General features: G+C 39.9%; 1 protein-coding gene across 7 annotated transcripts in view; it reads right to left on the bottom strand.

The window, feature by feature from the left end:
* ELP1 (elongator complex protein 1) overlaps window positions 1-24,823 on the bottom strand; it is a 68,604-nt gene that overhangs the window by 16,663 nt on the left and 27,118 nt on the right. For all 7 annotated transcript variants that reach the window (XR_004443621.1, XR_004443619.1, XM_033237874.1 and 4 more), the window contains 16 exons: window positions 24,154-24,336; window positions 21,071-21,177; window positions 20,663-20,766; window positions 18,648-18,701; window positions 18,445-18,550; window positions 17,504-17,619; window positions 17,065-17,138; window positions 15,908-15,986; window positions 15,738-15,817; window positions 14,390-14,527; window positions 14,195-14,280; window positions 13,734-13,882; window positions 11,438-11,561; window positions 10,428-10,525; window positions 8,648-8,849; window positions 6,772-6,833 (listed from right to left, as the gene is read on the bottom strand). Coding sequence is in view for 5 of the 7 variants with exons in the window: in XM_033237874.1 (XP_033093765.1) it covers window positions 6,772-6,833; window positions 8,648-8,849; window positions 10,428-10,525; window positions 11,438-11,561; window positions 13,734-13,882; window positions 14,195-14,280; window positions 14,390-14,527; window positions 15,738-15,817; window positions 15,908-15,986; window positions 17,065-17,138; window positions 17,504-17,619; window positions 18,445-18,550; window positions 18,648-18,701; window positions 20,663-20,766; window positions 21,071-21,177; window positions 24,154-24,336 (1,762 nt within the window). In the remaining 2 variants the exon portion in view is untranslated. The remainder of the gene's footprint in view (window positions 1-6,771; window positions 6,834-8,647; window positions 8,850-10,427; window positions 10,526-11,437; window positions 11,562-13,733; window positions 13,883-14,194; window positions 14,281-14,389; window positions 14,528-15,737; window positions 15,818-15,907; window positions 15,987-17,064; window positions 17,139-17,503; window positions 17,620-18,444; window positions 18,551-18,647; window positions 18,702-20,662; window positions 20,767-21,070; window positions 21,178-24,153; window positions 24,337-24,823) is intronic.

The following is a 24,823-nucleotide window of genomic DNA, read 5'->3' as shown; positions in this document are numbered from 1 at the left end:
AAAAAAAAGAATAAACATGAAAGACAGATCATTAAAAAATTTCCTTAAGCAATAATGATCACTTAAAGCAAAACCAATAACAAAGTATTATGGAGTGAATACTCTTGTAAGGTTTTTATACTATATATGAAGTGGTATACTATTATCTGAAGATATGGTCAATTAATGATTTTTATTATAAATTCTAGAACAACCACTAAAATACTGAAATGAAGATGTATAGCTAATAAGCCAACAGTGGAGGTAAAATGGAATTATGAAAAATACTAAATCCAAAAGAAAGCAAAAAAAGAAAAAACAAGAAACAAAGGATCAATGAAAAAACAGAAAACAGCAAGACTGTAGGTTTAAATCTAACTATATTGGTAATCACACTCAATGCAAATGTCTAAACCCTCCGATTAAAAGGCAGAGATTGTCAAATTAGATTTAAAAAAAAAAACAACTAATGCTATCAACAAGGAACCCACCTTCAAAATAAAGACTACATTCAGATAGATTAAAAGTAAAAGGATAAAAAAAGATACGCAATGAAAAGACTAACCAAGAGAAAGGTGGAAAAGCTATACTAATAACATTAAAGTCGAATTCAGAATTAGAAATAGTAACAGAGAAAGACGGATATCAAAATGAATACATCTAGGACATACCCCTAAGCGTGTATGCACCTATAACAGAGCTTCAAAACATGTGAAGCAAACACTGGTAGAACGAAAGGAGAAATAGACAAATAAATTATTGCAGCGGGAGATTTTAACACTTTCCCAGTCACTGATGGAGCAAGTAGTGAGGAAACCAGTAAGGATACAAAAAACTAGAACAGCATGATCAACCTAATCTAACTGACATTTATAGAACACTCCATTCAATAATAGTAGCTTTCATATTATTTTCAAATACACACACAACATTCTGTAAAACAGACCGTATTATAAATTAAAATAAATTATAAATTTAAATTAATAAAATGCATGCTCTCTAATCACAACAAAACTAAAGTAGAAATTAATAACAAAAAGATGGCTGGCAAATCTCCAATATCTGCAAGTTAAACATATATATATAATTTTTTTTTTTGAGACGGAGTCTCGCTCTGTCATCCAGGCTGGAGTACAGTGGTGTGATCTCGGCTCACTGCAAGCTCCGCCACCCGGGTTTACGCCATTCCCCTGCCTCAGCCCCCTGAGTAGCTGGGACTACAGGCGCCCGCCACCATGCCCGGCTAATTTTTTGTATTTTTAGCAGAGACGGGGTTTCACAGTGTTAGCCAGGATGGTCTCAATCTCCTGACCTCGTGATCCACCGCCTCGGCCTCCCAAAGTGCTGGGATTACATGCATGAGCCACCGAGCCCAGCAAACATACTTCTAAATAAGCCAAGGGTCAACAAAGAAATCACAAGGGAAATTAGAAAATGAAAACAAAACATTTCAAAATTTGTATAATGTAACTAAAACGGTGCTTGAGGAAAAATATGGCATTATATGCTTAAACTATAAAGTAAGGAATCATCTCAAATCAATGGCTTTAAGCCATCACCTTGGCCAGGAAAGTGGCTTACGCATGGAATCCCAGCACTTTGGGAGGCAGAGGCGGAGGAATCACTTAAGACCAGGAGTTTCAGACCAGTGTGGGCAACAGAGTAACACCCTATCTCTACAAAAAAAATTGAAAATTAGCCAAGCATGGTGGCGTGCACCTGTAATCCCAACTACTCTGGAGGCTGAAGGAGGAGGATAGCTTGAGCCTAGGAGTTTGAGACTGCAGTGAGCCATGACTGTGCCACTGCACTCCAGCCTGAGCAAGAGTGGGACTCTGTTTCTTAAAAAAAAAAAAAAGCCATCATCTTAAGAAACTAGAAAAATAAAGAGCAAATAAAATAATAAACAGAAAATAATTTTTAAAATTAATGATATAGAATACAGAAAAATCATAGAGAAAAACAATGAAACACTTCATTCTTTAGTAAGATCAATAAAATTGATAAACCTCTGGCCAGAATAATCAGAAAAAAAGAAGACACATCAATATCTAGAATGAAAGACAGGACGTCACCATAGACCCTGTGGGCAATAAAATAAGAGAATACTACAAACACTTTATGCCAATAAATCTGACAATTTAGATGAAATGAACAAATTATTTGAAAGACATAAACTACCAATGGTCATTCCAGAAGACACAGATAAACTTGAATAGGCTAATGTCTACTAAAGTAACTGAATTAATAGTGAAAAACTTTCATTAAAGAAAACCCCTGGCCCAGATGGCCTTACTGGTATATTCTACTAAACATGTAAGGAAAAAAATATCTCCCAAGAGCTGAGCTGTCAGGTATTGGAGTAGCTGATCAAAGTAACAAGTCAAAAATGAGTTAAGCCTTCAGGTATTGCATTGGTATAAGTAAGAGGCTAAAACCAGGGAAAGCACCTACTCTCTCTGTTCCATTTTTTCCCAAAGAACAACTCACTCTTCAAGACTCAGCTGGATCCACACAGACATGAGGGTTGGTTCACTGTTGAAGGAGCGTGAAAAAAAAGGCTTTAGCAGTTTGATGGATCTTGGGGGTATGGGTACAAAGGAAGGGGGCTAAGGGTGGAAAAGTACTGGGTAGTGAGTCACAGTGGGAAAAAATGTTAAGGTTTTTCCATTCCTTCTTATATAAAGAGGTCTTGGCAGAGGTGCCTGAAGAAGACGTTGGCCCATGGCCTCAGATAGAGAGACCTAGGAATGAAAGCGCCAGGACTCTGAATGCAAATACTGTTTACAGGAGCATGACTAACAGGGGGCCCGGAGTCCTTGCTTGCAACTCCCTTTAGAAACTGTAGGCCGGGCACGGTGGCTCAAGCCTGTAATCCCAGCACTTTGGGAGGCCGAGACGGGCGGATCACAAGGTCAGGAGATCGAGACCATCCTGGCTAATACGGTGAAACCCCGTCTCTACTAAAGAATACAAAAAACTAGCCGGGCGACGAGGCGGGCGCCTGTAGTCCCAGCTACTTGGGAGGCGGAGGCAGGAGAATGGCGTGAACCTGGGAGGCGCAGTTTGCAGTGAGCTGAGATCCGGCCACTGCACTCCAGCCTGGGCGACAGAGCCAGACTCAGTCTCAAAAAAAAAAAAAAAAAAAAAAGAAACTGTAATGCATTGGCAGTATGCCAAGTCCAGTGTGAGGAGGGCAGCTTTTCCTCATGTAGCCTCCTAGGTAAAGTCTATAATTGTTTATGGTCAGGTCTGAAACATCACACATAGGTTTTTAACCATGAGTCAGACTCTCATACCAACTCTACATGAAATCCTCCAGAAAACAGAAGTATAAAGAATACCACCCCTCATTTTATGACAGCAGCATTATCCTGATACCCAAAACATGGCAAAGACATTAAAAAACTACAAACCAATATCCTTCATGAACACAAACACAAAAATCCTCAAGAAAATTTTAGTAAATCTAATCTACCAAGAGAGAAAAAGGATAATAAATATATAATACCAAGTGGGGTTGAACCCAGAGATGCAAGGTTGGTTTAACAGTAGAAAATCAATCACCTAGTCTACCATATCACTGGTCTAAAAACAAAAAATCATCATAGTTGAAAATGCATTTGACAAAATTCAACACCCATTCATGATAAAAAAAAAAAAAAAACCTCTCAGAACAAGGAATAGAAGGGGATTTCCTCAAACCAAGAGGGCAGGAATTTGCAATTTTTTCCTGTAAAAGGTTAGACAGTAAATATTTTAGGCCTTATGGACCAAACTATCTCTGTCACAACTCTTTAACTCTGCTGCTATAGTGTAAAAGCAGCCATAGACAAGATGTAAACTAATGAGCATGGCTATGCTCCAATAAAACTTTATTTACAAAACGGGTGATAAGCTGAATTTGTCACAGGTTGTAGTTTGGCAACTCTGCAACAGAGAGCATTTAAAAAAAAAAAAAGCAAATATCAGGCCAGGCCCAGGGGCTCATACCTGTAATCCCAGCACTTTGGGAGGCTGAGACAGGCAAACTGCTTGAACCCAAGACTTCAAGACCAGCCTGGGCAACATGGCAAAACCCCATCCCTACAAAAAATATGAGAATTAGCCAGGCATTGTGGCATGTGCCTGTAGTCCCAGCTCCTCAGGAGGCTGAGGTGGGAGGATCACTTGAGCCCAGGAGGTCAAGGTTGTAGTGAGCTGAGATCACACCACTGCACTCCAGCCTGGGTGACAGAGCAAGAGTCTGTCTCAAAAATAAAATAAAATAGAATCAAACTTTAAAAAAGCAAACATGATACTTAATGATAAAAGACAACTGAATTTTCTCCAACATCAGGAAAAAGGCAACGATGTTCACTCTTAACACTTCTATTCAACACCACATTGGAAGCCTTAGAAAATGCAACAGAGATAGAGAAAAAAGTATTGATTGTAAGAAAGACATAAAACTGTATTTATAGAAACCGTGTTTGTTAATGTAGAAAATCCTAGAGAATACACCCAAAAGCTTCTAGAACTAATAAATGAGTTTAACAAGGTTGCAGGATACAAGGTCAATAAAAGGAAATTAAAAGCTAGTCAAGCCTTGAGATGACTCCAGTCCCGGCCAATACCTTAAATGCAGCCTTGTAAAGGACCCTGAGCCAGAGGCCCCAGCTAAGCCCAGCCAAGATTCTTGGCCCATTGAAAAAGTGGGATAATAGGGTCTGTTGTTTTATGCTGCCAGCTTTTAAGGTAAGTTGTTACATAGCAATAGATAATACCTCTAGTGTCACAGTAATACACCCAGTGTTGGTGAGTATAGAAGACACTGAAGCACTCTCACATATCACTGGTGGGAATACAAAATGATATGGCCACTGCAGATTAGTTCTGCAGCTCCTTAAAAAGCTAAACATCCACTTACCACAGGATGTAGCATTCCCACTCCCATCCCCACAAAGACCTATACTAGAATGTTCACGGCTGTGTTATTCATAACCCCAAACTGAAAACAATCCAAATGTACATCAACTGGTGAACAGATCCACAAATTCTGACATATTCATACAATGGGACACTACTCAGCAATACAAAGGAATAAACTATAACATGGATGCATCTCTAATGCACTATGTGAGTGAAAGAAGCCAGACTAAACAGACTACATACCATATGGCTCTGTTTATATGAAATTCTAGATAATGCGAAACTTTACTGACTGATCAGTTTGCCAAAGGCTGGCAGTGGAGGGAGAAGGCTGACTGCAAAAGGGGAAGTAGGGAACTTGTGGGGGTGTTAGAAATGTTCTACATCATGAGTACAATGGTGGTCACACAACTACAAACATCTGTCAAAATGTACTCAATTCTTCATCTAAAATTGGTGAATTAACTTCATTATTTGTAAATTATACAACTGTACCACACATAATTTTATTGTATGTAAATCAGACAAAATAATTTTATGCATTAATCTTCATTTACAAAGAAAAAAAAGATAATGGCATCTTATCCATTTAATTAACCCTCTATGTGGTATATCTTTCCACCCCAACCTCTCTACTCTTTCGGGTATGTTTCATTCACTGATATTTTCAACTCAATCACCCAACAAATATTCTCTCCAGGATCTAATGATATAAAATTTTAGTTATCTTCTTTAACTCACTGTTATTTCATAAGAGACAATTACATATTTTTTTTTTTTTTGAGATGGAGTCTCGCTCTGTTGCCCAGGCTGGAGTGCAGTGGCCGGATCTCAGCTCACTGCAAGCTCTGCCTCCCGGGTTCACGCCATTTTCCTGCTTCAGCCTCCCGAGTGGCTGGGACTACAGGCGCCCGCCACCTCGCCCAGCTAGTTTTTTTTTTTTTTTTTTTTTTTTTAGTAGAGACGGGGTTTCACCGTGTTAGCCAGGATGGTCTCGATCTCCTGACTTCATGATCCGCCCGACTCGGCCTCCCAAAGTGCTGGGATTACAGGCTTGAGCCACCGCGCCCGACCCATTTTTTTTTTTTTTTTTTTTTGTATTTTTTAGTAGAGACGGGGTTTCACCGTGTTCGCCAGGATGGTCTCTATCTCCTGACCTCGTGATCCGCCCGTCTCGGCCTCCCAAAGTGCTGGGATTACAGGCTTGAGCCACCGCACCCGGCCTCAATTACATATTTTTAAAGCACAATTAAGTTACATAAATGTGCTCTCAGTAACAACTGTAAAAAACACTCTCTCATCAAAGGTCAAAACTCTACAAGGCAATAATCCCTGGTGTCAACTGTGCACCTGTGTACTGTTAGTCTGTGGCCAGTGTTACTGCAGTGTTCTTATTTTCATAATAAATCCTATAATACTACCAAATGCTCATATGGGTACTTATCCTTATAATCTGCTATAAAACTGGAACCTCCAGGTCCCCGAGGTAAAAGAGACATTTCCAATGGAGAGAATGGGAGTAAAAGCCAAGAATATGTAGCCTTCAATGATCCTGTTTTATAGTGGTCCTTTCTCATTGTTTCTACTTTGGCAAACTCAATTTTAAAAAGCACAATGACCTTGAGAGGTAATTAAGTACTTTCTACCAAGGTCAAACCACTAGTATGTTAAAGTAGAGCCCTTTCATATTCTACCTCACAAAACTGAGAGATGTACTAAATTTAGACTTCCAAGTCAAGCCAGCAAGATAAGACTGCTGGGGCAAACACCATCTCTGGACTTAACAATTATGCACAGTTCCTTTAACTTTGATCATCACTAAGATCATGAGAAGACCTTTCTGGCTGACTAGGGGGTTTAGAAGGGAGGAACTGAGTTTACCTGGGCATACTGTTCCAAAACCATGGCTGCATCAATGTGCTTCCTCTGCTCAACCAGCTTTCCTGTAGAGACAATAAGCAGCAGTTGACTACAAAGTCAAACAGATTCTTTGGCTCAAGTGCTTCTTTAATATGTCTTCATTATGCATGAAACTATGTACTTTCCGAATTTCTGTGAGGGAACAGGGATATATAACATAGAGTTCTATCTTAAATCGCAGCTGGAATCTAAATGTAGCACAGGAATTGAAAATCATATATAGCCAAAATTAGCCTTGAAAGATGCTTCCGAAGCATGTATATGGGAAAATGACCTGGTATCTCTCACAAACCCACTTCGTCCCTTAACAGTAAGAAACCACTATTTCTTTGGTTGAGCACTAGATGGAGGTAGCTGACTTATGTCTGAGTCATGCAGTGTCTTTAGATCCCAGACTTAGCCCAATTGAGATAAATCACACTGAGAGGCACAGAGAACCCACGGCTTTCGAAGGGGCTGGCAGATTCTGGTCTCTCATTGCATGCTCACTCCAGGGCATATATCACTAAAAAAAAGTAGGTAAAATCACCTCCACTATTTAAATAGTTAACCTTTTCTTTCTTTTGCTCTCCTGTGTAAACTGCCTACGTTAAATGTACACACAGAGTGACTCCAGTGTGTAACACTTCTCAAACATCTTTGTTTGAGATGTTTGCTACTTTCGCTAAACACCTGAGAAAATTAGAAATACTCCATTATAAGACATGGGAAATAGCAAGCTAAGAGCTGTAAAGAATAGAAGATAAAGACCAAGAACAGAGATAGAAGGTATAAACAACCAATATCATAAATTTCTAAAGCAGAAAGGAACAATGGAGACTGAACAAATAACTAAAAGGCCTGAAATTAGGAATTCTTGACATTTGTAAAAAGAGGCCAGCTTGGAAACGGAGGGATTTGGGAAGGGCTAATAACTAGAAAAAGAAAAGTGATAATCCCATGCATTGTTATAATCCCAAGAAAAAAAGAATAATGCAAATGACAAAGAAGGACAGGATATAAATAAATTTAACATAAATTTAACAGGATAGAGTTTGGAATTTTTTTAGGACTGCTTTTTATTTTTTTCTTTGACATCTCAACAATATTTACAAGTTAGGAGAAAAAATATACTAGTCATTGCTTTACTTCAAGCACTGCTGAGAGGACCAGAGCTTCTGCTCATCTCTTTTCACAGGTGTCCTTACCCTTTCCTCTACTCTAGTACTAGATCCTGGTACCAGCCTCACCTCTGGTTCGGGCAACCCTTGTCCCTGATGCAGCTAAACTGCCTTTGCTTTCAGAAAGCATGGACATTTGGCCTTTTTTTCCCCCCACTTCATTCCTGGCTATTCCAACAACCTACTGTCTATACCAGAATGGACCCATCCCAAAATTCATCTTTACTTTCCTACAGGGCACAGCCCATCCAGCTACATGGTATGGCCGAGATCGAATAGAAGGTGATAGTTTAACTTCCATCCAGGTCATTTCCAACTTAAAAGTAAATGTTTTACCATGACTCTAACTTCTCCCCAGTCTGCTTCCTTCCCCACAGATGTGGAGATAACCCAGCTACAACCATCTGCCTAAAAGGCTGCAGAGCCACACAATGGAAGGGCCGATCAATCCCTATGGGAGAGAGAAATAAACATCTCTCCATACTGGCTCACTGCATTCTGGGACTCTTGTTGTAGTAGCTTATCCTTTAAAACATTCTAAATTAATTTTTATCATTGAGAACGAGACTGTCTCAGGGTATTCTGCCCTAAATTTATTTGCAAAATTACCAAACAAAACAAAGAAATAAAAATTTTAAAACCTTTGTAGATGTAGACATACAAATGATTGTACTTACCGGCCAGAGTTCTGCCGAGGCCAGCCAGCTGGTCTTTGGTAAAGTTAAGCTGGGCTGCCACACAGAGGGCTTGCTTCCAGTTGCCACATGTCAGAAAGGCTGACAGAGCTTTCTCATGGGCACTGCAACGGGCAAACATGAGCCCCGCTGGCTCATACATGTGCTCCTGCATCAGGTGTTCCCCATAAGCAATGCTGATATCCTGTGACAAGAGGAGATTTAGGACTGAGAAGGAAACATGACAATCATTTCTGAAAAGCTCCAGTGTAGCTGCCTTAGTTCCTATACTTCAAACTCCCTTGAAAGAATTACCTGGGAAAATCTTACAGTTGACCAGTTAGTGCAATCATTTTTTCATTCAAAACCTTACTGAGGATGTGCCATTTATTCACTCAACAAATAATTACTCTTAACTACATATGCACCATTCTAAGCAGTATGGATAATATAGCAAGGCAAAGAATAAAGCCAAACAAACGAAAAACCATACAAGAACCATCACCAAGTTGCTGCTCTTATAGTAACAGAGGATGGACTGATGGACAAAATACAGTCTATAGCATAATGGCAAAGGTGGGTTAAGGTACAGAGGACAGTCTCCTCGCAGCCCTCAGGGAGTGTGAGCTCTGAGGGCTGTCAGGAGAATAAACCACATGACGAGATAGGTGACAGCGTACAGGCAGAGGGCACGGAAGGCACCATGGCAACACAGCAGGAATGTGTATGGCAGGTCTGAGGAGCAACAGGACGGCCAGTGTGACTGGAGCAAAGTGAGTGTGGGAGAGAACAGAAAACAAGGGCGAAGAGGCAGCCACTGGCCAAATCCTCGATTCTCCAGGCTGGATGTTAGGCAGAGACGCAGACAGGAATACAACATGGAGTCCCTGCCCTTAAGAAGCCCCACAGCCTGCTGGAGGAGACAATGCAGCTAATCAGCAGTTTGACAAACACAATCACCAAGGTGAGGGCAGGCTGCTCTGGGAGCTCAGTGTTTGGCATCTGGTCCACGAATTGCATTCAGGAGTAACCCAAGGGTTCTGATGGACAAATGGGGCTAAAGGAAGGCTGGTGGGTAGAGAGATGGCAGAGGAATCACATGATGTGACATCTGTAGAACTACCTACAAGTAACTGGGAATGTAGACAGTGGCAGAAGCTGGTGCTGAAGAAACTGGCAGGCTTGATCACAGAAAGATGTGTATGTAGTCTGAGGACAAAGTAAAAATGGTGATGCTGGTGGCATGGTAGACTAGTGGCTAATAGCATGGGCAGGGTGGTCGGGCAGCCTGGGTTCTGTATCCCAGGTCCAGCACTTTGTAGCTCTGGATCCTCAGGCAAGTTGCTTCCTCATCTACAAGTGTGCACAGCACCCCATTAGGCTATCAAGAGATCATATAACACATTTAGCTTATAAGCAAAGTGTGTGGTATATTAAAAAAGCTAAAGGGATGCTTTTTTAAACAAACAAAACTTTCCCTTTATGCTGAAGTTAATGGGAAAGATCTGTACCTGTTAGGATGATCAGTCTCACAGCAGTGAGGCTGGACAAGAGGAGGGGTGGGAAGGAAGCAGGAAACCCCACGGGGAAGGTGCTATGGTATTCCAGACGAGGAATCAGAGAACACGTCAGGACCATTCTCCCAGATAAGTTCAAATTGAGGCTAATCAGTTTTACGATAAATTTTGAAGCCAAGGATGGTGTTAAGAACTCAAGATCCCCACTCCTTTCCAACTAAAGCAAAAAGCAAAACCGGGACAGCCTCATTTCACACACCACATACCTGGTACTGTTGTGAGCTTGGTGAATATAACTTCAGAGCTTCGTTATACAAGTTTTTCTCTTTTATCAAGTTTAAGCATTCTGGGAAGTACTCAGGTCCTGCAGGAATAAGAGTCACACAAAGACAGGCTTAAGACATGGGAAGCATAATGGACTTCATTTATACCAGTGGTCACCAAACAAAATCAATAAGGGACCTTTTTAAGACCTAAATAATCAGAGAATCTGAAGAACAGGATCCTGGAATTTGAATTTTGAATGAGCACCACTGCAGATTCTGAGGCAAGAGAAGCACTGATTGGGATCAGCATCCTACTTAAGAGTCCCAGCTTTCCAGCCCGGTGTTTTCTCAGCCTCCTTGAAAAGACATCGCCTGGGAAGCTTATTAGACACATGCACACCTCAGTCCTATCCCAGATCAGCTGAACCAGATTCTCCAAGGATGCCAGCAGCTGAAGGCTTAACACGCACCCCAGGTGATTCTTCCTTTCTCGCCCACCCCCCACCCCGCCAGTCCTCAGTAAAGAATCACAACTGTTACAGCATGAGAAGAACAAATGGCACCCCACCACTGTCAATTAAAACTGTGTCTTGCAGGGCATGGGGAGGTGGCCTCATCACTCACTCCAGACAAGCAGAGTTTCCCTGACATATCTGCAAACAGCACGAGAAGGAAGAACTGTCAACCAATTTTGATTCTGAGACACTGAAGTTAATTTCATAGGTGCTCATTCTTAACCAAAAAAGGTTAAGAAAAGGTGTTCATTCTTAACCAAAAAAGGACCTGCTCGACGTTCTTACCTAGGGAGCTCTTCCAGTTCATTAAAACTGATTTCTTTACCTTCAGCTTTTCAGAACACAGGACAAAATAAGGTGAGCATACATCATTGTTAGAGTTTTCAGGAGTAGGAAGTTAAATCAATCACTGTCTAAACTAACAGTTTAATTTATACCTTGCCTAGTTCCAAAGAAGATCTGAAGTAGAGATGAACATACTAATCCCATGCTTACCACATTTGCTGAGGTGGCCAATGGCTTTTTCATATCGTTTCAAGTATTTGTCTATAGTAAACCGCTGATAATTAGTTTCCATTTTCTTAAGTGTATTAAGAAATGGAAGATACTCTTTGGGATCCTAAAAAAATGATTAATGAGAACTTTATTACTTGTGATATTTTTATATACAGCAATATAAATAGCATTTATATATAGCATTTATATATAGCAATAATAGCTATATATATAGCTATATACATAATACCTACATATATAATAGCTATATATATAGCTATTATTGCTATAGCATTTATATACAGCAACAAATAGCATTTATATACAGCAATAAACCCAAAGCTACATAATTTTAAAATGTATATTAGATATTAACTACATATTATATAATATATAAAATCAAACTACAGTCGTCCCCCAGTATACATGGGGAATTGGTTCCAGGATGCCCCAAGGATAGCAAAATCCAAGCATACTCCAGTCCTACATTTGACCCCATGGAGTCTGGATACACAAAAAATTGGCTCTCTGTATCTGCAGGTTTTAAATCCTGCAAATATTGTACTTATGATCCACACTGATTGTGGATGCAGAACCTGTGGACAAAAAGGGCCAACTGTATTTGCGAGAGATCTCCATTTAGATAAACCCCCACAGTTCAAACTCGCACAGTTGAAACTCACGTTGTGCAAGGGTCAGCTGAACACCAAACAAGCTTTGGTAAAAATGCTTTCACATACGGAGATTCAGTTACATTTGGAACAACAGTAACTTCCTTAACTAAGTCTCACAGTATCATTTATTTCATAGGCTAGTAAGGGAAATAAGGTTTTAGTCTACAAGATATTCAACAAATGCATCTAAGCTTCTCCTAAAAGTCTAAGACATTGCTGTTTTCATGACATTCCATGCCCTCCTGAAAAGATCACATTAAAACAAAAAATAAAATTATACTGAGTTGGACACAAAACTCTGAGACCCTACCAACCTAGTATTTATTGGCTCTATCATCTCCAGCTCTGTGCCATGCCCTGTAAGCAAATTGCTTTTCTTCCTAACAGAGACGCGTTCCCTGTTTTTAACGCAACTTCCCTGCAGGCGCTGTGTGCAACAGAAGCATATAGGAGGGTCACCTCCCCCAGTCCCTGAAGGCAAGCATGAATGGCTTACCGGGAAGAGGCCACCTTGGCATCCTTTAACCTAGATTAGTGAGAATGAGCCAGGAGAATGGTGAGGGTGGAAACAGTCAAAGCCCATGGGTGGCAGAAGTAATGCTGCCTACCAAGGCATGTGGTAGCTGGTGGCAGTGAGGGGCGAGGGAAGGGGGACAAAAGCATTGTCTTTCCTCCATGGGTGGAGGAAAAAAAGACAATACCAAGAAGTGAGAAAGGAAAGATACACAGAGGCCGGGTCCAGGAAGGGTTTCTAAGCAGTATTATGGCTTCTGCATTTTATCCTCGTAACAATGGGAGCTCATCAAAGATTTTAAGCAGAGAGAAGGATCTGATTTTCCTTTTTGGAGAGATCATGGGGAAGAGACTGAGGCTGCAAAAAACTAGATAAAAAATAAGCATATCAGGGGTGCTCAAAGTTTTTGATGATAGCACATGTACCAACATAGGAAAGGAGGCCATGAGCCTTCTGTGCTCCATGTGCCCACCCTCCACTAGAAAAAAGAGCCATGTGAGAAAGAACCGAAGTGGAACATGAATCACTTGTTACATTTCCTTTATAAGAGAAGAAATTAGCTCACACATATGCCCATCATCTTAAAAATAACCATGTAATTTTAGGCCACACGTGGTGGTTCACACCTGTAATCCTGCACTTTGGGAGGCCGAGGCAGGCGGACCACGAGGTCAGAAGATCGAGACCATCCTGGCTAACTCGGTGAAACCCCGTCTCTACTAAAAATACAAAACATTAGCCTGGCGTGGTGATGGGCACCTGTAGTCCCACGTACTCGGGAGACTGAGGCAGCAGGATGGTGTGAACTGAGGAGGCGGAGCTTGCAGTAAGCCGAGATCGTACCACTGCACTCCAGCCTGGGAGACAGAGCAAGACTCTGTCTCAAAAAAAAAAAAAGCCACGTAATTTTACTTCACTTCCTCAATCTCATAATCCACAGGCTTAGGAACGTGGGCCCTAGAAACTCACAGATCTGTCTCCAGCCCTGCACTCACAGGGTGATAGCAGAAAAGATACTGCACTACCAGAAACAGGGTTTCACATACAAGGTTTGGTTCTTATATATAAACAGGAACCAAAATGGCACAAAAGTAACAACTCCACATACCTTCTGTGACTTCTCAGCTACCATGAGGACCAAATCAAAGTCATAGGTGCCAAGAGAATGATCATATAATTCATTAACATCTACCAGAAGCAGCAAATATTTCAGGGCCTCTTCAGCACTCACAGCATCAGGATCAGAGGGAGCATTTCCTAACAGTGTTTAGAAAACAAAACAGAATACAACCATATGGGGAAAAAACCCACAGACCTAGCAATATAACCAAAAAGACGATAAATTTTTCTCAACAGAACTGGACATCAGAAGAATTATATACACTTCTGATACTTTTAGATATGCTTTAGAGGGCAGCCCTGAAAAAAAAACCGACATGAGTCTTAAAATGGCAACTAAAAGGTCACATATTAAATCCGTGGTGTGGCAATGACATGGTGATGGTCACCTGCAGAAGACTAGTGGCAGTCACGGCCACGTTAGCACTTTCTCTGTGAGCGGATCTCTACCTTGAAGCTCGTGTACTTTCTGCAGTACAATTTCCAGTTCGGGGGTTGTCTTCTTTACATGAGATGTAAGTATGGAGAGGCAGTATCTGAGGCAGTGAGTGAAGAACACCAGAATGAGAAAGATGAATAGGCTGGACAAGGACAACTACACACTTCTGTCTTTCAAAGGCTGCTGCCTGGTGACAGCATACATACTTATGAGGATTTACGCTCTCCATGACTGCTCTCATAGCATCGCAGACAAGGTCTAGTTTTTTCCCGTCAGGACCCCTGGATAGGTGGACACTGCTGGTAACTGGCGGAGGGTACATGGTCTTTGTGACATCTTCTTCTCTAAGAACAGGTGTGTATGGGAAGGTCATCAACAACATGTAGCCCAGCAATCAAATTACTAACATACACCTGGCATGCTGATGATGCTAAATAAAAATGACTTTTGGAAAAGTGCTGAATTATAAAAATATTGAGAAATAAAACATGTCCACAAAAGACTTATACAAATGTTTGCAGATGTTTCAGTCACATGAGCCCCAAACAGGGTACAATCCAGGTGTCCAGCAACAGGGGAATGAATAAGCAAATAGTGGTGTATTTATACAACGGCATACTACTGAGTCAGAAAAAATGAATGAGCTAGTGATACATACAAAAACACAGATGAATTTCAAGACAATGTGCTGAATGAAAGCGGCTTTATGCAGAAGAGTAATACTGTATGCTTCCATTTAGGTGAAGCTCTTGAACAGGCAAAACTGATTTATGGTGAAAAATTCAGAAGGGTAGTTGCCTGGGTAATGGGACAGGGACTGATTGAAAAGGAATTTGATGCAGCTTTCTGAAAAGGAGTAAATGCCCTCTAACTTGATAGAGGTTCATTCAGGTTACATGAAGTATACATTTGCCAAAACTCACTAAATGGCACACCTAAGATTTGGACATTTCACTGTAGATAAATATGACCTGAAAAAACGCAACAAAACCATCCCACACACAAAGAATGCCATCTAGTTAATGATATATAAGAAGTACAGGGGGTAGAGTGGACTGATGTCTACAACTCAGTTAGAAATTTGTCTACAAACAAGATGAATGATGGATGGACATACTATACAGAATGAGAATGCATATACAGAAAAATATAAACTGGTGAATCCAGGTAGGGTATATATAGGCTGCTTACTGGACAATTCTCTCAACTTTTCTCTATTTTGAAAGTGTTTCATTAAAAAGTTGAGGGGAAAGATCATCAGAGAGAAAGATGCCATTTGATTTCAATCTCCTAAGAAAAACAAATAGTTCTATATGTATATCTAAAAATCAGGTCAAATAATTCTGAATGACATATTTTAAAGACATAGTTTTAAACAGGCTGTTTTAAAAAGAAAGGAAAAGAGCAAAAAACCAACTGGCATCTAAGAGTTATAGCAATTTTTTAAAACGCACAGTAAGTAATTTTTCTTCTCTAGCTATTTATATTTGATTTCTTTAACAAGAAGAGAGAAAATTATGGAAAAGATACTCATGAATTATTCAAAATACTTACTTCAATTCTGTAAAAAACAAATTAATATGATTCACAGAATCTATCTGTTTAATGAAGGTTTCCACATTTTCGAGAAACACCTACCAAAAGAAGGGACAAAACACCTTCGTTCAGATCACATTAGTTCAAGTACAAAGTAAGCTGGAGTGGACGGCAGTGTAGAAAGTTACCTTAGGGTTATGATCATAAATCAGATTGAGATTGATTCGCAGTTTTCTCATGCATTCAAATGCCTCTTTAAACATAAGTCTGTGAGGAGACAGAGAAAGAACAGAAAAAGTATTCAAAAAAACTGAGCTCCGCGGACCCAGTATATTTTCATTAGGATACAAACCAGTTATAATCAGATTACAGCCCCAGTGCCAATCTACTATTACTGAATTTCTACTCTGAAATTACAGAATACAAAAATCAGGTACCACATTCATTTACCTTCTTAAAAGGTGTGATTTATTCATCATGGCTGTCTGAAAACTACATCTTCACATACATACAACAGAAAATCATTACAGAAGGCCAGCCACGGTGGTTCACGCCTGTAATCCTAGCACTTTGGAAGGCCGAGGTGGGCAGATCACTTGAGGTCAGGAGTTTGAGACCAGCCTGGCCAACATGGTAAAACCCTGTCTCTACCAAAAATACAAAAAAAAATTAGCCAGGCATGGTAGTGCAAGCCTGTAATCCTAGCTATGCAGGAGGCTGAGGTGGGAGGACTGCTTGAATCCAGGAGGCAGAGGTTGCAGTGAGCTGAGATTGTGCCACTGCACTCCAGCCTGGGTAATACAGCAAGACTCTGAATCAAAAATAAAGAAAATCATCATGGAATTTAGGTCTACTTTTTAAACAAAACATTAGTATAGATCTTTCTAATACAAAGTTTCCTCCAAATAGGTTCAGAAAATCAGTCACTTCCTTCACAAGAGTGGCTCAGTCTTTTTTGGGTCATAGTCCCCTCTGTAAATCTGTTGAAAGCTGTGGGCTTTCTACTTGGATAAATACACAAAGACAAAGCTTGGTGTGTACTATCTCCCTGGGTTCATAAGCCACCTAAAACCCACAGGTGTTCCCTCAGGTTAAGAGAAGCCCTCCTTTATATGATGAGCGTCACGATTCTTTCTGCTAGGAATCTCCACTACAAAATACTGTATTAAAGTCAAAAAGTTAAAAAAAAAAAAACAACAACAAAAGAGCCCCTAAGAATCTGATTGATGATATAGGTAATGAGTGCTTTTCATACTTTTAAGTTCTCAAAATTGTAATAAAATACTTATTGTCTTCACATGTAAATCACAAGCCAACTAGTCGCAAACAGTATAATGGCACTTACTTGTCCAACCACTTTCGAATCTGAGCTAAAACCAGCGCTCGATGATGAACAACTTCTAAGTTTCCCCTTGGCATCTTAAATAAATTAAAGCAATAGCATTTTTAATTAAGTAGAAAACATTTAAATAGCCAGGATACACAATTTTACCTAACTCTTCACAGAGAACTACCACAACTCTCTAAAATGAGCACACTTTTAGCAGAATCTGGTTATTCTCTATATTTATCTTGACTTTCAAGAAAGGTTTCCCCTTGAGCCTTACTGGTCACAGCCCGTATCAACACTCCTTTGAATAAAGTGAACAGACAGCTATCAAGGAAAGGTTTACAATCAACGATACAAAGAATAAGAGAGCCTAAAATACAACCTGAAAGAATTATGCTTGGTACTTGGCTGAATGACAATCAGACTATCTATCTTGTCTGAAAAACCAGCTTACCTGTAACACCAGCTTTGTGTCCTGGGGCACAACAGTGACAATCCGTGAACCCCTTTCCACTTTCCGCAGAACTTCCCCATTGAACACATGATTGCTGCTCAGGCCAGCCTGTAATGCTAAACACACCATTAACTAATAAGCCTTAATTATCACAATAAGCCACTCTCCATTAACTGCAATTGAAACCACACACACTATGTGAAACAGAAGAGAACAAATAACAACCATGTGCCTTAGCTCTCCCACTGAACCTCAACACTATCAGCCCTGCTGATGAACATGCCCTCTCTTACAGAGCCCTCACGCATATTCACATACACAGCTTCTCAAATGATCTGGAGAAACACAGTAAGAATTGGGGCAACTTCTCTATTTCTTAGCATTATCAGTGTACTATAATCATATCCATGAAAGAAAGATTCCCTGTTTCCAAGTTGGAAGCAAAGAAAATAAGTTGGCTTTTTAGAATAAGGAAGACACACACACATACACACCACACACGCAGAGATACATAGGGCATGGAACAGAAGACAAAATGCAGCCAGTATCCTACAAACCACGAGATGGAGCCCAGATGTACAGTGGAGGGTGGGCACAGTGGGAAGAGATTACACAGAAGGTAAAACATTTGGGATCTACATAGTAATTCCAAATAAAATATTAGATCAATTACATAATAAAATTTCCTGAAAAATTTTTAAGTTTAGAATGTGCTGCTTAAGGAAGGAACTCCCTTCCTTGGATGTCTTTACTAAAGTGCAGAATGATTTAACTGAGACATTATGTTGAAATTAGGGTCTAAGTAAAATAACTCTAAAGATTTTCTCCAGCCTAGGACTCCTTGATAAAAAGCCAAAGTAGACGAAGAATTCAAAAAGTCATCAAGACAGCAAAAGACATTGGAGGTAGGACCGTTTCTATTTTATACATTGAAAACTTACTTTTAAATGAAGCATCCCTCAGGCAAAAACACTGGCAGGTATGGGAATGGGTTGTCAACAATAAAAACTCATCATATACTGCAAATGACGTGATATTTGACGCAACCTACAAGAGAAGACCAGAAAGGCATGGGGGAAAGTCAGCTTGATCACTCAGAGCCAACACTGTGAAAAGGGTCCAATACCAAACCAACCCTTGATACCTCAATGTCATTGATGAAAAAGCGACACCTGTCAGTCAGACCAAGGACACATTCCTGCAAAGAAATAAAACTGAAATCACAGACAACTCTATTTCAAATCAGTTAAGCCTACCTTTTCTTTTCTTTTTTTATTTATTTATTTATTTATTTTTTATTATACTTTAAGTTCTAGGGTACATGTGCATAACGTGCAGGTTTGTTACATATGTATACTTGTGCCATCAACTGTGTGCTGCACAGTGCTGCACCCATCAACTCGTCAGCACCCATCAATTCGTCATTTACATCAGGTATAACTCCCAATGCAATCCCTCCCCGTCCCCATGATAGGCCCCGATGTGTGATGTTCCCCTTCCCGAGTCCAAGTGATGTCATTGTTCAGTTCCCACCTATGAGTGAGAACATGCGGTGTTTGGTTTTCTCTTCTTGTGATAGTTTGCTAAGAATGATGGTTTCCAGCTGCATCCACGTCCCTACAAAGGACGCAAACTCATCCTTTTTTATGGCTGCATAATATTCCATGGTGTATATGTGCCACATTTTCTTAATCCAGTCTATCACTGATGGACATTTGGGTTGATTCCAAGTCTTTGCTATTGTGAATAGTGCCGCAAAACCACAACGAGATACCATCTCACACCAGTTAGAATGGCAATCATTCAAAAGTCAGGAAACAACAGGTGCTGGAGAGGATGTGGAGAAATAGGAACACTTTTACACTGTTGGTGGGACTGTAAACTAGTTCAACCATTATGGAAAGCAGTATGGCAATTCCTCAAGGATCTAGAACTAGATGTACCATATGACCCAGCCATCCCACTACTGGGTATATACCCAAAGGATTATAAATCATGCTGCTATAGACACATGCACACGTATGTTTAAAGCCTACCTTTTCTATCACATAGTTCTACCGCCCTATGATTTCACACCTAAGTTCCTGTAATCAGGACTAAAAATACCTAAAATGCAGCTGGCCCAGTGCAAAATGGAATGTGAAGCCATTCAATCCATCAGTGAGGCCTGACATCTCCATCTCCTACATATATCTCAAACCCATCTCCTTTTTCCCCTCACTAACTCCACTCAACCTGTGTTGATTCCATATTCCAGTCTTGTCACTCTCTAACCAGCTCTCTTCTGGGCAGCCAGAATCACTGTCCAAACCATGAAGCAGAACACATTACTCGGTTGATTAAAAATCACTAGAAGTTTCTAATCTTTGTTCAATTAAAAAACCCAAATTCCCTTCTATGACTGTCATTGAGCTCCGGCTACAATGCTTCCATTCAGTCCCTTGAATAAGATGAGCTCTTGCTAAGTTCAAGGAGTTTGTTCTTCCTTCTGCCTGGAGAGAGAGCCTTCTTTTTCTTCACATCTCAGCACACACATCACTGACTCCGAGAGGCCTTCCTGGACCACCAAATGCAGGACTCTCCTTCTTACAGCCACCATCCTCAAATTACCCCTCAAACATCTCAGTATTCTCTACCAGCACACCCTGTCCATTTCCATCACACTCTCAACAAAGGGAATTATTACACTGAAATTAACAGATCACAAGTTCCAGAAGAGCAGGAATTAGTCAAGTGGTTTTTGTTTTCCAACCACTGTATTCTACCATCCACCACAATTACAGGTATTCTAATATGTGTTGAAAAAAAATCTACTAAAACTATTTTCAAGATCATATTTCTGTTTTCCTCAAAAGATATTAAATGAAATTAACTTTGAATGATTTGTACGACTAGGGATAAAAGGTTGCTAATCACATATATTATCTCATTTAGTCCTCTGAACCTTGATAGACAGATACTGATTTGCCCATTTTATATATATTTGCCCTTATTATAGATGAATAAGGTGTGGCTTATGAAAGTGAGATCATTTCCCACTATTGCCTAGGCATTTAGTGGAGACCCAAGTCCACCTCCAAAGCCCACTTTCTTTCTACCTAATGCCATTAGTCCCTGGGTAATTACTCTAAGTAAGTTTCCTGCTCTGTGTTCACTTACCTCTTCTCCAATCATGGCCAATTCGGTCTGGGTGCATGGATAAGGAAACCGAACAGGAAATCCACCAGAGTTCTTCCATGGTTTAACAGCCAGAGAAGGTGACTCTGCAGGATTCACAGATCTAGTTTACAAATAGCTGATGTGCTCTTTGTAAAAAACCATCAACTTCAATACTTGCTAAAACACTTAACATGCAATTTCAATCACTTTTTTAAGAGTACGTTAGTTCATTAAAAGAGGAAACAGGAATAGAATATACCTGCCAATTCCACTCTAAAGCTTAGGGTTTTCCAGGGTAGTTAAAAGACCTGACAATCAATGTTGTACTGACAAGATACAAGTACATGTTCTTAAGAACTAAGCGTCTATGTAAGTCATAATATGCTTTCCTAACACCTTGATACTCACCCCAAAGGTACTTAAATATCTGGCCATCAGCCAGCTGTAATGCTACTGACTTGGTCTTGGAATTGCAACATAGACTGATTATGACCCCATCCACCGTTGCAGATGAACTGACAAAAAAAAAAAAACGAGGAGGGCATGTAAATAGATCTTTTTTTCTCAAAAATAGTGACATTTCACTGATTTTGAAAATCAACAATCTCCTTTTGGTGTTGTACTACCTATTTCAATACAATGTAGACTAAATACATATATACACACCCAATACTACACACACACACACACACACACACACTTACACACTTAGAGACAGATGGATGGTTGGATGAATAGATAAAACTATTCCAAACCAAAGCCCAGATAAAGCCACATCTGCTACATGACACCATTTTCCACAAACCCAATAAGGCAATAAGACAGTTATTTACACTGTGAAGTCATCACTCCTCTTCTGGCCACAACTTACTGCAACTTACTACAATGTATTGCCTTCATTAGACATGGATGGTACCAATATCATTTCTGTCTGCTTAAAACAGTTAAAGCAGCTCGTCTGTAGGAAAATGAGCACACTCAATATCTGTATCACTATCATATCGATTGATGGAAAATTGTGGATTTTCACTAATGAGATCAAGGGAATATGTTATCACCATTACATTTTTTCCCTGAGTCAATGGAGAGAAGTAAAATTTCACTCTTTTTTTTTTTTTTTGGACAGTATCTTGCTCTGTTGCCCAGGCTGAAATGCAGTTGACACAATCATAGCTCATTGCAATCTCAACCCCCTAGGCTCAAGTGATCTCCCACCTCAACTTCTCAAGTAGCTTGGACCACAGCCACAGAAGCAGAATTTCTTAAAAGAGAAGGAAGAGGTAGTGATTAAAAAAAAAAAAAAAAAGGAGACAAAAAGGTAGTGATAAAAACAAATGATGTTAATGCGAACATTTAATTCAAAGTTTTTAACCAATCTACAAAAAAACTAAAAATTATAACAATAGGGACTTCCTCTACAAATGCCTCACATTTTGTGAGGATAAACTATCTGTCAAGAAGAGAACAAACTCTGGAGCTAGACTGGCTGGGATTCGATCCTGGCTCCACCTGCATGATCTCAGGCAAGTTACCTAACTGTTTCATGTCTTAGTTGCCTCATCTGTAAAATGATGGTGCAAATGGCACATACTTTAAAGAGGTATTATGAGCAATAAATAAGCTAAGACACAGAAAGGACTTAGAAGAGTACTTTTTACAAAGTACAAGCTACAGTAAATGTAGACTACTTAATTGAGGGACTTTCAAGTCCTCAAAAGCATTAATATTTTATATGAACAAAACAGTCTTTTTGAGAAACAAAAGTCAAAGCAGTAGAAATATACTGTAAATGACTTCTCATTTCCTTTATAGCAAATGAGATGACTGCATCAAGCTTTTGCTTCTACAAGCTAATGATGAAGAATTTCAAATCTGAAGAAGTAGAAACTTAAGTAAATTGCTCTGCTTTTCAAAAGGTAATCTACTGGCTTACTTTAAGTGCTACATATTTCTAGAACATATTCTGCATTTGGACATGTTAACAAAAGGCTTTTTCAAAATATCACGAAGCACTATGAGTCAAAGAGTAGGAGCAAATGACTGCATTAAAATGTTTTATGTCTATAAATGTATGTAATGTATATATATAAAGGAAAGGTTCCTAATTTTGCAAAACATTTCTCAGAAGAGAAATCTCACCAGTAGGGCTTTAATTACAAATTAATCTGGGGATCAGTATCAGCGGACAAAGGTGCCAAGTCTCGACACTGGAAACAAGGAGTTCTGGGAACTGGCTAGAAAATGCTCTCTACTACACAACAGGGCTTGCATTACAGAGAAGAGCACTCGTTAACTGAAACCTGTTACATAATGAAGATACAGTCAGGAATCAAAACAAAACTCAGGCCCAGAGAACAACGAAATTTTCAGCAAAGAAGAATAGAGACTTTCTAATGGTAAATGTAGTCAAGTACACAATAGGATATAAAGAAGAGGAGGCTGGAAGAAGCATTTTAAAGTCACCACATCAAAACAAAGCATATATACGCAGCTATGCATCATTTAACGATGGGGATATGTCTGAGAAAAGTGTTGTTACGTGATTTCATCATTGTGCAAACATCATATAGTACTTACACAAACCTAGGTGGTATAGCCTACTACACCCCTCGGCTATGGGTATGGCCTATTGCTACTAGGCTACAAACCTGGACAGTGTGTTACTTTAAATAATACTACAGGCAATTGTAATACAAAGTCAAGTATTTGTGTATCTAAACATAGAAAAAGTACGCATACACACACACACACACACACATCCATGCATATATATATACGCATGACTGCATTTATACAAAATGTCTTCCTATCACATTAGCCCATGAGAATTAGCCACTCTAATTATGCTTCACAGTTATTAAAATCAATTGTAACATATGACAAACCCCCTGGAAAAATGTGAGTAGATGCTGAATTAAAATATTTAACACATCTTTAAAAAGTTGCTTCATCTATTAATATTTATCCTGTTTTCCACTACTTTTTGATATATTTTTGGTCTGTTATTTTGACATGGCTCAAAACTAGATTTAACCTTCTTTTTTTTTTTTTTTTTTTGAGACGGAGTCTTGCTCTGCCGCCCAGGCTGGAGTGCAGTGGCCGGATCTCTGCTCACTGCAAGCTCCGCCTCCCGGGTTCACGCCATTCTCCTGCCTCAGCCTCCCGAGTAGCTGGGACTACAGGCGCCCGCCACCTCGCCCGGCTAGTTTTTTTGTATTTTTTAGTAGAGACGGGGTTTCACTGTGTTAGCCAGGATGGTCTTGATCTCCTGACCTCGTGATCCGCCCGTCTCGGCCTCCCAAAGTGCTGGGATTACAGGCTTGAGCCACCGCGCCCGGCCCGATTTAACCTTCTTTTTAAGTGTATCTAACAAGAAAGCTACTGCTCCTCAACCTTGCTCAATGGAAGTCAAAAGAAGTTGTATCATCATAAAAGACAAAAACCTAACTCCATTTGCTTAATACGTGGAGTACAGGGAAAAACTGCAATACCTGACATTGAGCTGTCCATGCTGTTCATCCATCTCAGAAGAAGATGCAGTCAAATGGTGAATGACAGATCGGGGACTGGACTCACTGTGGCTTACAGCCAGGAAGACGTCTTCTTCAATCCAAGTGAGAAGGCCTAGTTTCAGTGGGTTTACGTCTTGATCTTCATTATTCTCAAACTGAATTCTGTTTTAAATATTGAAGAATATCGAAGATATGAATAAAACTTAAAAACCACTGAGATGTTCCTGGATGAGGGAAGACTGAAGCATCTTGTATACAGTCAACTCCTAATTATTTGGAGGGACAAAACCTGAGATATTACCAAATACTAGAAAACCTAAAATTAATCTTTGTCTGGCTTAAGAAAATGTTTTTATATTTTCCTTAAATTTCTCATACCCCGAAATCTTTCGATTTGAAGAGAACACTTGAGGAAACTGACTGCACAAGAAAATTACCTGCCCTAGGCCGGGCGCAGTGGCTCAAGCCTGTAATCCCAGCACTTTGGGAGGCCGAGACGGGCGGATCACGAGGTCAGGAGATCGAGACCATTCTGGCCAACACGGTAAAACCCCGTCTCTACTAAAAAAATACAAAAAACTAGCCGGGCGAGGTGGCGGGCTCCTGTAGTCCCAGCTACTCGGGAGGCTGAGGCAGGAGAATGGCGTAA

The sequence above is a fragment of the Trachypithecus francoisi genome, unplaced genomic scaffold (assembly GCF_009764315.1).
Source record: "Trachypithecus francoisi isolate TF-2019V2 unplaced genomic scaffold, Tfra_2.0 Lachesis_group16, whole genome shotgun sequence".
Lineage (NCBI taxonomy): Eukaryota > Metazoa > Chordata > Mammalia > Primates > Cercopithecidae > Trachypithecus > Trachypithecus francoisi.
Note: the sequence above shows the minus strand (reverse complement) of the source record. Positions and strands in the feature narration are given on the sequence as shown.